This window comes from Zeugodacus cucurbitae, chromosome 2 (assembly GCF_028554725.1).
Source record: "Zeugodacus cucurbitae isolate PBARC_wt_2022May chromosome 2, idZeuCucr1.2, whole genome shotgun sequence".
Taxonomy (NCBI): Eukaryota; Metazoa; Arthropoda; class Insecta; order Diptera; family Tephritidae; genus Zeugodacus; species Zeugodacus cucurbitae.
Window position 1 is genome coordinate 24,999,077 of NC_071667.1, and position 17,324 is coordinate 25,016,400.

The 17,324-nt window shown below is 39.4% G+C and overlaps 3 protein-coding genes across 6 annotated transcripts; 2 read left to right on the top strand and 1 right to left on the bottom strand.

The window, feature by feature from the left end:
- Nucleotides 1-6,412: 6,412 nt before the first annotated feature.
- Nucleotides 6,413-8,922, bottom strand: LOC105213181 (terminal uridylyltransferase Tailor). Its single transcript, XM_011185826.3, has 7 exons — nt 8,763-8,922; nt 8,333-8,705; nt 7,986-8,210; nt 7,628-7,876; nt 7,387-7,557; nt 7,095-7,296; nt 6,413-6,915 (listed from the first exon to the last, which is right to left on the bottom strand). Exons 1-7 carry the CDS (start codon nt 8,787-8,789, stop codon nt 6,732-6,734), a joined length of 1,431 nt encoding a protein of 476 aa, XP_011184128.1. The 5' UTR covers nt 8,790-8,922; the 3' UTR covers nt 6,413-6,731.
- An 828-nt stretch (nt 8,923-9,750) lies between these two features.
- On the top strand, nt 9,751-16,356 carry LOC105213177 (transcription elongation regulator 1). 4 transcript variants are annotated; one of them, XM_011185817.3, is made up of 9 exons: nt 9,754-10,065; nt 10,282-11,999; nt 12,057-12,190; nt 12,252-12,460; nt 12,549-12,699; nt 14,610-15,101; nt 15,164-15,501; nt 15,563-15,895; nt 15,960-16,356. In XM_011185817.3, exons 1-9 carry the CDS (start codon nt 9,872-9,874, stop codon nt 16,084-16,086), a joined length of 3,696 nt encoding a protein of 1,231 aa, XP_011184119.2. In that variant the 5' UTR covers nt 9,754-9,871; the 3' UTR covers nt 16,087-16,356. The 4 variants fall into 4 exon arrangements, 2 of the variants coding, with proteins under 2 accessions (XP_011184120.2, XP_011184119.2); XR_003752384.2 differs by lacking the exons at nt 14,610-15,101; nt 15,164-15,501; nt 15,563-15,895; nt 15,960-16,356 and adding an exon at nt 13,555-14,496 and having other exon boundaries at nt 9,751-10,065; nt 12,549-13,482; XR_003752385.2 differs by lacking the exons at nt 14,610-15,101; nt 15,164-15,501; nt 15,563-15,895; nt 15,960-16,356 and adding an exon at nt 13,643-14,496 and having other exon boundaries at nt 9,751-10,065; nt 12,549-13,482.
- Nucleotides 16,357-16,582: 226 nt separating this feature from the next.
- Nucleotides 16,583-17,324, top strand: LOC105213178 (39S ribosomal protein L51, mitochondrial). Its single transcript, XM_011185819.3, has one exon. It carries the CDS (start codon nt 16,668-16,670, stop codon nt 17,211-17,213), a length of 546 nt encoding a protein of 181 aa, XP_011184121.1. The 5' UTR covers nt 16,583-16,667; the 3' UTR covers nt 17,214-17,324.

Genomic DNA, 17,324 nt, shown 5'->3' on the forward strand with positions numbered 1-17,324 from the left:
GATTCAACACAATTGGACGCTAAGTTAACTGTTAATTTAGACCAAATGTCGGTAATTTCGGCGTTTCCGTTTATTATATCATATTATATCAATTTTCCTCTGATATTTAACGAAACCCCAAATATTTTCAATCAAGTTTTGGTTAGGGCTGTACGGAGGTCAACTTGATCCTTTATGAAATGGAGCATTGTCCTGTTGTAAAATGTAGTAAATAGTTGGAAAAGGCCGACTAACCACTGCAAAGGCATGGTCATGCGAATTCTGATATATCCGGATGATTTAGGGTCCCCAAATTAGTACCAAATCTCCAGAACTTAAGTAAGACAAACTTCCCCAAAAAATCATCATGTCACCTCCGACTTTGTTTAGCGCCTAAACTGCATATTTCTTATTTTCTCGTGGTAAATGCATAAAGCGTTTACTAGACAAGCCCTGGTATCAAAATTCAGCATTATCTGCCCACGACGGCATATCGCTTTTTTATTTTCGGAAATATTGACTACTTTATGGATAACGTAGGCATTTATGTTAGTGTAGCATCATTGACTGTTCATGCAATACGATATGCTGTTTCGATGCTGCTGCAATATTAACAGAACTATTTGTGGGATTTTGTATGACAGTTCCTACTGATCTTCTACATTATCTTTGAGTTATCACAGGTTTCTGCCCAGTTCTCTTTAAATTTTCCTTTCAATTGTTCGTCTCCTTCTTTTTAATGACATTATAAACAGTATTCCTTTAAATGTTATGCATTTTTACTAACTCCGAAGCCGAAGCACCAGTCCTAAACTTAGTAACAAACTCCGATCTAGTCATAGTCTATAATTCCTTTGTTTTCTGCATTTTATTTACCATTTTTATATTTTAAGGCTATGTTAGTTTGTTATGAATGCAATAGAATCTAATTACTACTATTGCTCAAACCAAATCCAAGGATAAAGGCTAAATCGACGTGTGTAAATAATTTTGACTACTGCGAGTCGGTAGTTCATTTGCTTATATCTTCTCCTCCTTCTTGCCAAACTGAGAGAATGACTCTCAGGAATAGATCAAGGTTTATAACAACATAGCATTTTGTTACCCTGCGACAACAACAACAACTAGCAAAAGCGTTTTCTATGAAACTTCCGATGTGTAAATAATTTTGACTACCTCTGTATTATATATTCATTTTGCTTGTGGGAGAATACAAGTTAGACGTACTTTGCGTGTTCGGCGATTTCCTGCAGTCGAAGAAATGTTCGAACTTGGCGTGCCTTTTTGGCTCTGGCTTTCCAGATTTGCTTTACGATGTCATAACTGGTGACGAATTATGGGTAAATGGTTATGACTTCGAAACCATCATATCAAATTTTTGTAAGCAAATCAAATATGCATCTGATAGATTAGCGGAAAGCTTCTTCAATCGAATGCAACTCAAGACTTTACGGTAGACGATTACCATGATTTTCGTTTAAAACTCAATTGTTCGTGCGTGCCGCATTGTCAAACGTAGTTTTTCCGATTAGACAACAAAACTTTTAACAAAAAAAAACAGAAAAACATTTTCGTTTTTGGTCCCCACTTTTTTCGAATTTCTTCGAATATCTAAACACGAGTGTTAAACTGGGATCTTTGGTCTATTGCACCCTCCCCTTTGTCACGTTACCGCATCCAACCCTTTGCAGATACGTCGTATTGGTAACTTTGCCTCTTTTTCCTAAAAATGTTAGGCGTTCAAGGAATGCTTGAGTGTCTCCGCCGCAATGTCGCAGAACCCACAGTTCTCCGTCAAAGACTGATGATAACCAAATATTGATGATGAGGATAATGCCTATCATTTTGCAGTCTGATGCACCTATTATTTGTATCTATGAAATGGGTTCTCTTGTTAGATTCAATCAAGCTTATTCAACAGTTTTTGTGAATTTAACTTCACAGTGCCGAGGTGCACTATGCTCATGCTATGTATGTATGTATGTATGTATATGCAGTTGTTAAATGGATTTCAGTGTCAAAAAAGAGCTCTACATACTCGTACAATAATGTATTTGGCTCCAATGCATTTACTACGGTTGTTATTGATATTGGCCAGTATTTTGGTCACATGTGCGCCACTTCGCTGGTTAATTAAAATCAAATTAAACACTTCACATTTCTCTCTGAATGCAATTGTTGCTATTTGTGGAGTCTGGCTGGACCACAAATGTAGAAGTATGTATGTGTTTGCAATTACTGATTAACTTTTTGTACAGCTGGAATGAAGGTAGCTTTATTTCAGTCAATATATGGTGTTCTATACACATGTATTTATTTTGATAGCGGTGGTGAAAAGTCAGTTATACCTCATCGTTTCTATGCGCAAGCATTCACTCACGATGTGTTGTTTCCTGCTGGGTGTTTTTGTTGCATCTTGTTGAAAGATTTGAAAAAGATATCTACGTCTTCCTTAAGACCAACTCTTCGATAAACATGGAACTTTTCAGCCGAGCGGGGCTGCTAGGATGCATAAGGTGCGTGAAAGACTGAAACATGGAGCCACAACAGCCGGTTCTACGTTACACCGGGATTGACTCGGATTTTCGGAACCGACGAAGGGCTGTTACTTCGGTGACCCAGACCTGTCTGGATCGGTAAGTTCTAGTCTAAAACTGTCATAAATTAAGCAACACCTTGCAGCAGGGTTGCTCTCAATCGTTTTGATCCGCGCTGGCGTTGAGCCAAGCCCGTCGTCCCCACCTATAGCGAGTGGCCAAGATAGGACCTCAACGGTCCTCCGGAGCTCCAGGCAGCGTGACTCCCAGTCTGATCAGACCTATCCCCAACCTTCATCCCGCTCCAATCCTCGTACGAAGACCACAACGCAACTCCTGGTCCCTCGTACCGTCTGTTCCGTGTGTCAGACCGTAATACGTCGGAACGTCACATCAGTTAAGTGCAATTCTTGCTCTGGTTGGTGTCATTTTCCGTTGTGTTATAGCCTGCGCACCACCCGTAAGTGGAGTGAGTCATTCGTTGCCCCAAGCTGCAGGAGTCTGCTCCCGCAACAACCTTAAACGGAGTCGCCAAACAACACCCGAGTGTGACAATTTCCTTTTCGGGTTTTGCAGCAGCAACAATCAACACCTGTACATCACACCCTCACGCCCAGGATCACCACTGGCCAACCGAGACAAACGAAGATTCTACAATTTAACTGCAACGGACTCCAGAGTAAGATCGAGGAGATAGTTGAGCTAATGAGTCGGGAAGGCGTATTGATAGCTTCGGTCCGAGAAACCAATCTAAACGGCCGCTCCGATCTTCTGAGCTGTGCCGGTTTCAACGTTATACGTAAGGATCTCGAGCAAGACAATGGTGGTGGTTTAGCATTCATCTTACACAACACGGTGAAGTATCGTTTAATCGATGGGACATCGACCGCAACGATACTACCCTAGAATGTCAGGGCATAGCAATCCGGTTAGGCGATGTCGAGCTCGAAATATTTAATAAATATTCGGCATTCTGCACAATGAATGACGAAGCCCCCACCAGAATTATGGGCACCTGTAATATCTCGCCTGATATTACAATCGCTAGCGGTGGTCTGATAAATAGCATAACCTGGCGACCTACTCTCGCATCAGATCATCTGCCTATAATTGTCTCGATCGAAAAACCTCCAGACTTTATTTCTGTGGACAACCGTACCTTCGTTAACTTCAAAAAAGCTAACTGGTTCGGCTTCACAGAATTTACCGAGAGAACCTTTAACGCACTGCCCATTCCTACGGACGTATACGTTGGCAAACATCAATTCCGCAAGGCGATCGCAGGTGCTACTGCTCGCTTCATTCCTGCTGGACGCATTGCGGACATCTGCCCTAACTACACAGCAGAAGCAGCAGTTTTAGCCAACGAGCGGGATGCCTTACGCCGTGTCGATCCCTGTGATCCCCGTATAAGGGATCACAATTTGGAGATTCGACGAACGGTAAATCATTATAAGCGGACGAAATGGGCATAGCACCTGAAGTCTTGTAATCTTTCCGCTGGTGTGGGTAAGCTCTGGACTACTGTCAAATCCCTATCCCACCCGAGAAGGCATGATGACCGAGTTGAAATTCAATTCGCTGGTCATGCCTCCTCCGACCCGAAAAAGTGCTCGAGCTATTTTAGCCGGCAATTTACACTGCACACTTCGGTGGATAAGGCGAAAAGATGTGTTACCCGGAGGTTGCGCAAAATGCCAAAAGACTCCGCACCACTTACCTTCATCAGCGGCGGGGTTGCAGATGTCATCCAAAAGGCCTAATCGTCCAAATCCTGGCCCTGACGGTATAAACATGCTTCTCAATCTGTCTATGACCACTCTTAACATACCCGACTCGTGGAAAACCGGAAGTGTGGCCCCACTACTGAAACCAGGTAAACCAGCCTTTCCCCAGTAGTGAAGACACTTGAGACCTTGTTACTCCTGACCTTCACTCACCACCAGAGCCTAGCGCAGCACCATCATGGATTCAGTAAAGTGCACAGTACCACTACAGCCCAGATAACTAATGGTCTAAATAAAAAACCTCCCTGCAAGAGGACGGTCCTAGTAGCGCTGGACTTGTCAAAAGCTTTTGACACAGTCAATCACACCGCTGCTAGAAGATATCGAACGATCTCCGCTACCTCCAGGTCTGAAGAAGTGGATCATAAATTACCTTGCGGTCGTCAAACATGCGTAACGTTTCGAGGGCAAACATTCAAGAATTAAACAAGGAGTACCCCAGTTGATGTGCTATCCCCCTTACTATTTAACTTCTACATTTCGAAACTCCCTCAACCACCAGAAGGAGCCCCAGTTACCTCTTACGCTGATGATTGTACAATATTGACGTCGAGCAATGGAATCGATGTCACGTGTTCGAAAGTAAACGGCTACCTCCTCGACCTTTCACACTTATTCACTGCTAGGAGCCTAACACTCTCCCCCAAAATCCACAGCGACCCTATTCACTAATTGGACGAAGGAGTACAGTCTAGAATATTTCAGTCGATAGTATTAGAATTCCGACGGTTAATAACCCCAAAATTTTGGGTGTCCATTGGATAGCCTGTACTCCTTCACTCCCCACACAACTGCGATTGTAACCAAGGTACAAAGCCGCAACAAAATCCTCAAGTCGCTAGCAGGCAGCACCTAGGGAAAGATAAAGAAACGTTGTTGGCAACTTACCAGGCAATTGGCCGGCCGGTCCTAAGCTACGCAGCCCCAATATAGACGCTTGGATTCAGTAGGACGCAGATGGGGAAGCTTCAGACTTGACAAAATACCGCCCTCCGGACAGCCACAGGTTGCCTCTTGATGTCTCCCATCGAGCACCTTCACAATAAGGTCCGCATGCTACCTGTCAAGGAGCATAGCATAATGCTTACCAAGCAGTTTCTGTTGGGATGCTTTCGCAGAAATCACCGAAACTAGAGTGACCCTTGCGCAACTTCGTTCTGGATACTGTAGCAGACTAAACTCCTACCTATCCAGACTAGACCCTGACATACTCAACATATGTCCTGCATGCAAAGAGTCCCCGCATGACTATAACCACCACTTTGCATGCCCCTTAACCCTACTCATCTAACACCCCTTTCCCTTTGGTTCGACCCCATCGATTCATTTACTACCTGGAAAAGGCAAAACGGACCTATGACTTTAATACGATGAATTATTGGGTCCACGCGACTCCAAATTACAGAAACAAAATCCGCATTTGGCGTAATAAGAGATCTTCCCCCCTCACACTGCCACCACACACTGCCTTACACCTCCGCTGTGGCAATACTCTTTAGATTTGGCCTCAGACATGGAAAAGTCAATCGACGGAGAACAATTTGTGACGAATACCAAGATTATCGCCCCCAAAAATGTTCATATGTTTTACAGATCTCGTAAATCCGTAATCTGACGAACATGTGGCCCGAACAACGTAATTTTACCAATAAAGATTAAAGCCTAAGATGGTTGTTTCCGGGTGATAGTCGTTAGCAAAAAAACAATTCTTGGCTCGATTATCGTGGAAACGGTTCCCAAAGAAAGATACCTCAGCATCGTTTTTGAATCCTTTGAATGCTTGACTATTAATTTGGCACTGTGAGACTCTTAAGCAGAAATAGATGATGTCAAGTTAGTTAAGGTCATATATACTTCTGGATCATTTAGTTTACGCGATAGAGTACCAGAAACAAAAAAATATAGTTTTTTACTTCCAAGTTACTGAAGAATGAAAAATTTGACAATCTATATTTTCTCCGCTACATTGTAAAAACCTTGTTCTACAATTTTAAGGGTTGAGATTATTTGAGGGATGTATGCCACCAATGTTTGGAATTAAGGATTATAATGGAGAGCACTGAATAAAGTGATGACAGTACATATGTATATCGGAAAAAAGAAAACAAATTTCAAATTTCAGCACCTTTATTTTTTACTTTTACAAGTTTTATTACAAACATGTATTTTGTAATTTGGTAAATGTACATATGTATGTATGTAGTTATAAATCACATATTGTGTTCGATATCTAAGCATAATATTTGTACTGATTTCACTAGTGTCTCCAACTGACACTTCATTTATATTCGTACAAAAATCATATTTATTATACATGGATAGTGTATGGTAAGGTTAATAGACAATAATTCAACGTACAAAAACAAAAAAATAAACACAAATTCTTGTGAAGGAAATGAAATGATAATTACAAAATATATATCTAATTTTAATCAACTAAAATTTCGACAGATTGTTTTAAATAGTCTATCAATTCTTTAAGATGCACTTTGCTACAACGCTTTGCAACATTATGATTCAACTGGAGAGGATCCTGTACGACCATTTGTGCATTAAGCTGTAAACCCCACTCCTTTTTAGCTGAGTTGTCATCTTTAATAAAATTGGTATAACTGCAAAAAAAATATACATTTAAATTTAAAAAAAAATATACATTTAAATTAAAAAAAAATATACATTTAAATTAAAAAAAAATATACATTTAAATTAAAAAAATATATACATTTAAATTAAAACAAAAAATATACATTTAAATAAAAAAAAAATTTTAAATAAAAACAATAAAAATTACCGTTCTGGCATCAAGTTTTCGAAATTCTTAATTTCCACATTAGGACGTCCAAAGTAAGGGCAGACCACATGCGATTCGTATTTGAAAGTTGCGTAATATTGACAAAAATCTCGAATGTGTCGCTTGCAACTAGACGGACTGACACTAATCTCTTCAATGTTCAAAGTGTTGAATGGTATGTTATTAAAGTTGCCAATCCAAGCTGCAATACGGAAATTTTACAGTAATAAATGTAAGAATTTCTTAAGTATTAAATATACTACAAAAATACATTATTACAAATTCAACTTACGTCCAACCAAAACATTGGCTAACATATTCTTCTGCAACGTCTCGATTGAAGGCATACAATTCTTGATTTGTAGATAATAAAAGACCATCAAAGACATGCAATATGTTGTGATATGTTCATTCAAACGCGTACGCTCCAACCACTTTTTCATAAAAATGCAAAGTCGACGTGCTTAACGAACAGAGAGAGATAAAGAAGTGGAAGTAAAGACAATTACATGTTCCAAACATTGTTAACAAACCCAATGGCTGCTGTTGAAAGATATATTCCAATAATTGAGTATTGCAATAACTAAGGCTGTTGGAAATTCCGACATCGCATTCAATATTAGTCTTTCTATTAGTCATACGTATTATAGGTACACGTGCAGCGCGAATTGCACGTATCTGATCCCAGTCGATAGTGCTTTTCTTAATGACTTGATAAATACGATCATAGATACTAAGCGTATCGGCGCTGGGAGTTTGCTCGTAAACATTAAAATGTCCACCTAATTTGAATATAAGTATACATATAAGTATTGTTTAAAAAGGAAAGAGATAAGATTAATGTAATAATAATTAATATTGTAATAATAATAAATAAGATATCGCTTTTACCAATATCAACGTAGATATCCAAATCCGAGTGACGCGCTCCTATGCCGGTCATACGTGAACCAAATTTATACAATTTGATACTTTTGTCAGGAACCGCCTTTTTTATCGCTGTTAGCAACGTATTTTCTATGACTTCATATTCTGGTATTTGTTTGATTTTTTCTGCAACTTGCAATTGGTCGGCGAAAAATTTTGCAAAGTCGCTCATAAGCAAAGCTCTACCCTCTACATTACAAGCGACAAAAATAAATAAATAAAATATAATAAATAAACATTCAATGCAGCTTGTAAACAGAATGTTAATTTGATACACATATATGTATGTATATATGTAAATAGGCACATACTCTTCGGTAATTTGTTCAGCTTTGTTTCGGCCGCCTTCTTTTGTGCTTTTTTCTTCTCCCTGTTGATCGGATTGGGTTTACTCTCATGCCTCTCAGCCAAATGTAACGCTGCTTTGTCAGCCGTTTTACCCAAGTCCTTCTTGCAAATGTTACAATGATAAATACTCTGGATTGCTGAAAGATCATTGCGTTGCACCAACTTAGTTTTATCGGTAGCCACAATTGGCTCTGGATTTTGATCCAAAAACTTTTGTATACCGAGCACAATATTATTCAACATATCACACAAGTTTGCATCAATTTGATTGTACTTTTGGCTATATGTTTCCAAAGAGTTTAGGAAGAGTTGAGACTCCAATGTTAAAGGATGTAACTAAATAAAGTGATTGAGAATTAATTTCTATATAATAAATAGCAGTAAAATGCTTACATAATTTGATCCACTTTTCTGATCCATTTCTAAAGTAAAAATTATTATTTTTTTAACTTTATATATATAATACGTCAGCAAATGAAATAAAATGTTGAAATTAGATGATACCACCGTTAATGTGGGAAGTCCAATTCTTTGTAATCAAAATATTTTTTTTTATTATTCTAACTAATATCAGCTGATTCTGGCGTACACTTGTTCAATTAATTACAGTGTTGCATTATGAAATTGCGTTCGGAATTTTTGGTAATGCAGGTTACTAATAAATACTCAATTCCAGGATAGTCGGTACAGCCATATTAGAATTGGTATATATGCGGTTTTCATACCTTGTTTATATGGGTTAGTTTGTAAATTAATAGCTGTCATCATGTCATCAAGCGTTATAGAGAAGCCAAAAGAACGCACCATTCTGTAATTCAAACAGACAAGCAGCACTTATGGTGCAAGCCAGCGCTAAAATGTTCTCTTATTCATGCGCAATAGTGCTGAACCATTATCTTAGATGGAGAAATACTTAAATCTGGACACAACTATTTTAGTATCCATTTGTTTCGAGCTGCGTCTCTGCTTTAGGTATTATTTAATAAATTAAAATATATTTCAAAGTAAAAACAACAAACATATATGTTTGTATTGTCATTTTTGTCTAAAACTTGTCCTATGAGTCGTTTTTACCATTGTGAATAGTATACATATGTAAAACAAAATTTGGCATCACTCAGATAGCGGGGATAGCATTTTTAATGAGGTATACACATACTCTCTTGTACGAATTCAACTAGATAACTTTGTTGTTGCTTTCACATGTAAATTTTTTTACAAGCAAGCAGCGTCCAAAGATAGCGATCAGAGAAGTAACCAATCCAATACAGCAATACATTCTGCTATAATTTTTTTAGATTCATTTATAAATGCAACACTGCGTTAGATCAAATAGTCAATGACATGTTTATCTAATTTTATTAAACTAACTTCGATATATTTCGATTTCAATTTCACATCTTTAGTTTTTTCTTCAAAAGTGTGTGCATTATTAATCGGCTGAGAAGAATATTTTCTGAATTTAATCAAGAAAAATAATTTGCTAATTAAATATCGTGACTATGGACGCTGAAGTCGAAAGCGGCATTGAAAACAACATACAATCTGGCGACGAGGCGGATTCTCCAACTCTAGATGCTGAATCGCTATTTAAAGGTAGTGCGGCTGGGGCTTCTCAGGAAAACATTTCAACCCCGAATATAAATGGAAATGCGGAACAAGCAACGCCAGATACAAGTGAGGGTGAATCTCAATGGTAAGCATATGTCGAGTATTTATATAATTGTTTATTTTGTTATAATATACGCATATCGCTCTTGATACTTATTTTATTTTATTTAACAAATATTGACTTATATATAACTCTATATTATTAGAATTGTCATGTAAAAACATTATCATACCTCTACCTGCTCGAAAATATTTCTACGTTGCTTTGATAACTAATTTAATTCCATTGCATTATATGCAGGACCCAAAACAATCAAGCTGCTCCTGCAGTGAAACCTTTCGGAGTGCCACCATTTGGTGGTCCACCAGGATCTTTTCGTGGAGGACGTGGCGGTATTCATATAATGCCTTTTGGACGTGGTGGTGCTCGAGGTGGTGGCGGCAATTTTGGTGGACGTGGCCCCGGAAACTTTGATCCGAATTGGCAGGGACAAAATCAAAACGCTCCACTAAATATTACAAATGGTCCACCCTTGGAACTGTGGGTGGAGACCAAGACTGAGGATGGCAAATCCTATTTCTACCATGCTATGACACGTGAAACCACATGGAATAAACCAGAAGGACAAAATATTAAAGTTATGACTCAAATGGAAATTGAGGAAATGAATAAAAAACAGCAACCACAGCAAACACAACAGAATAACACACTGCACACCGATGCAAATGTTAAGGGACCAGAGTCTAGTGGTCACGTTCAAGGTGGTATGATGGGCGTGCAAAAGGAGCTACCGCCAATGTCTGTAGCACCGCCCATGAAGGCACCGGATACATTGACACAACATCCACCACCCAATATGATGTCACAACCACCACCCACACAACAGACCTTGACACAGCCACCACCGAATGTAGTACCAAGCGGTGCACCTCCAATGACCCAACAACCTCCGCCCGCAATGCATCAACAGCCGCCGCCATTCTTTCCTCCCGGCATGCATCCACCTAATTTCTCGCAACCGCCATTTGGTATGCCTCCACCTGGCTATGGTGGTTTTCAAGGTGGACCAGCGCCTTGGGGTATGCCCTGGAATCAGCACATGCACCCTCCACATGGTCCGCCGGCACAGGACAAGCCTGCAAAGAATTTAATTATCAAACCTGGTGTGATTGACCCCGCTGTAATTGCACGAGCTGCTGAATGGTCCGAACATCGCGCGCCTGATGGGCGTCCCTACTATTACCACGCCGCTCGCGGCGAAAGCGTTTGGGAGAAACCACAAGCTTTACGCGACATGGAAGCGGCACGTATGGCTGCTCATTCAGGCACAACTCCACAACAGGCAGTGATGCCACAAGTCGCACCCAACATGCCGCCACACATGATGCCCAATCCCACACTCATGCATATGGCGCCGGCAGCTGCAGGTTATGACCAAGCGATGGCTTATAATGCTGCCGCTGCCGCAGCCGCCGCAGCTGCAGCCGCTGCTGCTAACCTCAAACCTCTCGAACAAACAAAAGCAGCACAAGCTGCGGCATTGGAAAAAGAGTCCAAGAAGGTGGCAGAGGAAAAACGCAAGAAAGAGGAAGAGCAACAAAAGAAAGTCACTGCAACGGCAGTTAAACCAGTAGATAAATCACGTCCTATTTCCAGTACACCCATCGCAGGCACACCATGGTGTGTCGTTTGGACAGGTGACGCAAGGGTGTTCTTCTATAATCCCTCTACACGCACCTCCGTTTGGGAGAGGCCTGACGATTTACTCGACCGTGCTGACGTAGACAAAGCGGTCAATAATATGCCGGAACAGTTAAAGGCGGCTGGTAATGTCGCTACGGAGAAACAACAAGTGGAAAAGAATGAGTCTGAGAAGAAGAAGGAGGTTGAGGTGACTGAGGAAGACGAAGAAGAAGAGAGAGAGCGAAGAATGGAGATAGAAGATGACGAAGTCATCAAAATACGCACTGAATCTGAATCCAGTGTGGAAGAAGTGCCCACTAAAAAGTCCAGACTATGTAAGTCACATTTGTTATGTAGAAAGTTGATATTTACTAAAATTACTTTTCTTACAGCCGCAAAGCAAACAAGAAAAGCGGATGCCAATGAAGCAGCCGTAGAAGCTGAGGTACGCGCAGCTAAGGAGCGCGCTGTAGTGCCATTGGAGACGCGTGTCAAACAGTTTAAGGAAATGTTGCGTGAAAAGGATGTAAGTGTCAAGCTTTTTAACGAAATTATAGATATTGACGTTTTTTATTTGAAATTTCCAGGTTTCAGCATTTAGCACTTGGGAGAAGGAGTTGCACAAAATCGTTTTCGATCCGCGGTACTTACTGCTGACCTCTAAGGAGCGCAAACAGGTATTTGAAAAGTATGTCAAAGATCGAGCCGAGGAGGAACGCAAAGAGAAACGTAATAAAATGCGGCAAAAGCGTGAAGATTTTCGTAAGCTTATGGAGGATGCAAAATTGCATGGCAAGTAAGTAGCAATTCAGAGTTATAATATATAAACAATTAAAAATAATGAATTATTCTTATTAATTAATTTCCTTGTTAACTCCTTTCAGGTCGTCATTCAGCGACTTTTGTCAGCGTTATGGCAAAGATGAACGCTATAAAGCTATCGAAAAGGTGCGCGAACGTGAGAGCCTCTTCAACGAGTATATTGTAGATGTGCGTCGACAAGAGAAAGAGGAGAAAATACAAAAAAAGGAACAGGTATGTGCGTGTTCCATTAAATGCATGCGGGCTGAGAATGCGTTTGCTAGCTTAGTTAATTTGGGTTTTGGGGTGCAGCAAACGCAGTTCTTATTTAAATATTTAGTAATGCGTATTTTTAACGATTAATTGAAATTTTCATACGTCTCTATTTGTATATACACTTATTTATTATATATTGTTAATGCTTCACAGCAAAGTTTATACTTTTTATTTTTTATAAAAATTTTCTTCACTCTAATCTTGAAATCTCAAAACCAAACAAACAAAAAAAAAATCAAACAAATCTACCACTACTACTACGACGCTTATAAATATCGGCTACCATTATGCACGATCAACGCATTGTCGACCAACAACAACAAAACATAGTTAATTGCAACAAAGCATCTGAATATAGATCAGCCGACGCTTGAAGTGTATTTAAAATCGATGCTAATTTACTTAGCCACGTAAAAATTTGTTGACTTAGAGAAAAGCAGAATTGCTAAATACATTTTCTAGGCTACACTACAGTAGAAACAGTGAAACGAAAACAGGAAACGCAGCAAAATAATATGTTGAAGCGTTGCAGCGTAACGTGTGATTGTAACACACATGGCCATGGAGCTGCCAACGACCGCATCAAATTACATTGATCCGCAAAGGCAACCATGCCCATCCTGCTATCACCCAGCATCCCAGTGACACTTGCCTGTTCGTTAGTACCTTCACCGTGCTTACGTACGCCTGCTTGGCACGTTTCCCCCAAATTGTTTGTGTCTAACTAGCTCCGAGCTCGTGGTGAGTTATTTATATGCAAATATGAAAGCATTAATACAATAAAAAAGTAAATAAATGCAAAAAACAAATCAGATCAACGTTGACTTCATTAAACTATCAGCAAACAAACACAAATCAATGTTTATCAACGTTAAAACTTGGTGATTTACCCCTCTGCCAGGAACGTCTCACACATGTACTGTATTGAACCAATTTGGAAACGGTGAATATTGATGGATGGATAATAGCAAGGGACACAAAGAAGACTAACGGCATTAGGCAGACGACAAGACATGCCAATCTCCCAACAGCTGGCTGTTTAGTTAATGTTGGCGCTCGAGTCTCCAGTCTCTGGTCTCTGCGGGTGGCAGAGCGGGAACTAGAGCGGGAGTGGAAGTTGAGCGAGAAGAGACAGAAACAGTATGAATAAAAACTCAATCTAAACTTCATACATTTAGAATTTTTGTTACAGCCGCAAATGCAATAGGCATATAAAAATTCAATATTTCACATTCGTGCTTTGTGAATATTTTGAATTAACGATTTTCTAATTGATTTGAAGCTAGTAAATCAATTGCTTTAACACACCTACTATATATACATATTAGTATTTCGAAAATGTCAAATGAATGTGAAATATTGATTTTTACTGACGGGCTTTACTTGTAAGTTCATAAAGTAAAGCATTCAATACATTAGCTATGTGTATTCTTATTATATAAAACACGTACATTTACATATTGTCCGTCTGTCCGCCGACAACGCCGTGCTGCTGCACAATGCCACTCCAATTTATGCAAATAAAATTTCCACTTTTCAGCGCTACACTGTTGGATGCCATAAAATTCAGTGTTCAATAAATTTTTCTTTCAGCATTCAACGACACACTTAATTAAATTTGAACTTCTCTTGCAGCATTTAGTGTATAAGTTATTATTGTTGACGTTTAAGTTAGTGATTAAGAGTCATCTATAAGCCCCTGTTATGTTCCAATAAATGTATGGTGTAAGCTAAAACGAAAGCCAATATCTGAAATCGTCTAATTCGCCACATTTGATTTCTCTCTTTGTATCTTCCTTGACTGCACTTGCTACACACACCCAAATGCACATCTCCCAAACACACTACGAACCTCTAACAAATTTTAGATACGCAAAGATTTCATAGAAATGTTGCGCGAGCGCTCAGACATGGATCGGCATACACGTTGGCATGATATCAAGAAGAAATTCGATGCAGATCCACGTTATCGTGCTGTGGAGAGTTCTAATTATCGAGAGGAGTACTTCATGGACTACATGCGCATCATGAAAGAAGAAAAGCGTAAACAGCGTGAGCTAAAGGATCGTGAGCGGGAACGTGAGCGTGAAAAGGAGCGCGAGAGGGAACGTGATCGTGACAGGGAACGGGATCGTGAACGTAAGTCAGATCGCAAACATGGGCGCAGCGATCGTAGCCGTAGCCGCAGTCGAGATCGCGAACGTGATCGCAGTGACAAGGACAAAGGTAAAGAGCGCGAGAAGAACAAGGAGCGTGAGAAGGATAAGGAGAAGGAGAAAGACAAAGAAAGAGTGCGGGAGCGAGAAAAGGATAAAGATAAGGAGAAGAATGGCGAGCAGAAGAGAAAGCACGATGAATCTGTGAGTTAAAAATTATACTATAAAAAAATATATATTTTTACGATTTCCTATGTACAATAAAGGATGAGGAAGGTGAGCACCATGACGACGAAGAGGGTCACACCAATAGCGAGGACGATGAAGCAGAGCGTCTACAAAAGGAACGCGAAAAACAGTTACGTGCTGAGCAAAGTATACGCGAACGTGAGAAGGAAGTTCAACGCACATTGGCTGGACATTTACGCGATCGTGATAAGGAGCGTGAGCACCACAAACGCGATGAAGCCATTGGACATTTCAATGCGCTGCTCACGGACTTGGTGCGCAATCCAGATCTGACATGGAAGGAGGTGAAACGGCAACTGCGAAAGGATAGTCGTTGGGAATTGATAGAGACTCTAGATCGAGATGATCGCGAGAAGTAAGTGAAATGCATTGAAATCAACATTACAATTGTGTGCTACGAAATACATATGTTTTAGGCTTTTCAACGAACACATCGATACACTGATGAAGAGAAAACGTGAGAAATTCCGTGATATGCTTGATGAATTATCAGTGCTGGAGCTGACCAGTTCTTGGAAAGATATCAAGAAATTGATCAAAGATGATCCACGTTATCTGAAATACAACAATTCCGATAAATGTGAACGCGAATTTCGCGATTATATCAAAGACAAAACACTCGCGGCAAAGACTTCGTTGCGTGAGCTTTTACAGGAATGTAAGCTTATAACACACAAGAGCAGTGAGGTTGTTAAAGACAACCCCAATCACTTGAAAGAAATTCAAGACATACTGAAGAATGATAAACGGTAGGTGAATTGATAATATTTAAAACTATATAACAAAAATATATTAAACTTGCATTTTTTGCAGTTATCTAATTCTGAACCACATGGAAGAGGAGCGCACCACAATAATTGTAAATTATTTGGACGAGTTACATAAACGTGGTCCGCCACCACCTCCAACTGCTTCGGAATCAACTAGGCGCAATAAGTAATTTATGAACCAACAACCAACCAAGTAAAAACACCAATAACTTGTGGCTTCAAAATAACATTTTTATGCGATGTTACGGTCACTCGAAGGCAAATATAAGTTTGCAATTAAATTAATAATAATTTTATTATACATACCCATTTAGTCGAAAATAACAAAATGGGCTACATTAATTAAAAGCTAATGTTTATCGACTAACCAATTCAGTTTCACATATTCATTATGTGTCTCTTAACGCTGTAGTTTCAATAATAAATTGTGAAATAACCAAGACTACAATTACTTTTCATAAAAGAATTGCCAATAAAAGTTTAAATAAGGAATGCTACTTTGTATTTTACATAATTTATGTTTATTTTTATGAACGATACTATATAATCCTCACAAATATTGCACAAACTTCTACATGCAATAAATCTTCAAATTTATTACAAATAATTATATTTTCCATTTGACACTCCCTGTGTTTACCACACTGAACGTACGCAACTATTCAAACAGCTGTTTTATTGTTACTTTACTTTCATTGGTCCGGCGAATTCTCATTACCTAACCAAAATAAAATAACATTAAGAAATAACGATGTCCTGGATTGCAAATAATATCCGGAAGGCATTAACCTGCACGACCAATCAATCATTCCTCCAGAATTGGATAAATATACCCGCAGTGATTAACAATTCACCAGTCAGTGCACTGGGTTTGCGCCAACTTTCGTTCGAGGAGAAACGTGCCAAAGGTCCGCTGATACGCCGCTACGGATATAAGGAGCGTTTACATCAGCGTGGTTTGCTACCGCACTGGGATAATGGACAGAAATTGCCAATGCCAGATTATAGACCTAAAAACGCGTGGTCTGAAAAACGTGCGTTGTTTGGTCAAAATGATTATATCGATATACTAGGTTCGGATCGTCTACATCCTACGCGTGTATTATATTCAGTACCATCATGGTTACGTGGTGTTTCTGGCAATGAATATCAAGTGCTACTACGTAAACGTAAAATGCTTGCCAAAACAAAGTATCCTATTGCACGTCCCACAAAATGGAAACATTTACAAAAACGTATACTTTACTTGTATCGGTTCCTCAATCGCAAAACGAAGACAAGTATCTCCAAACAGTAGTATAGTGCTTACAATTGATGTTAAATGCAACGCGGCAATGTTATTCGTTTTGAATAAATTTAATTACGGTTTAAAATATGTTTGAAATAAAATTGAACGAATCAACTTCAA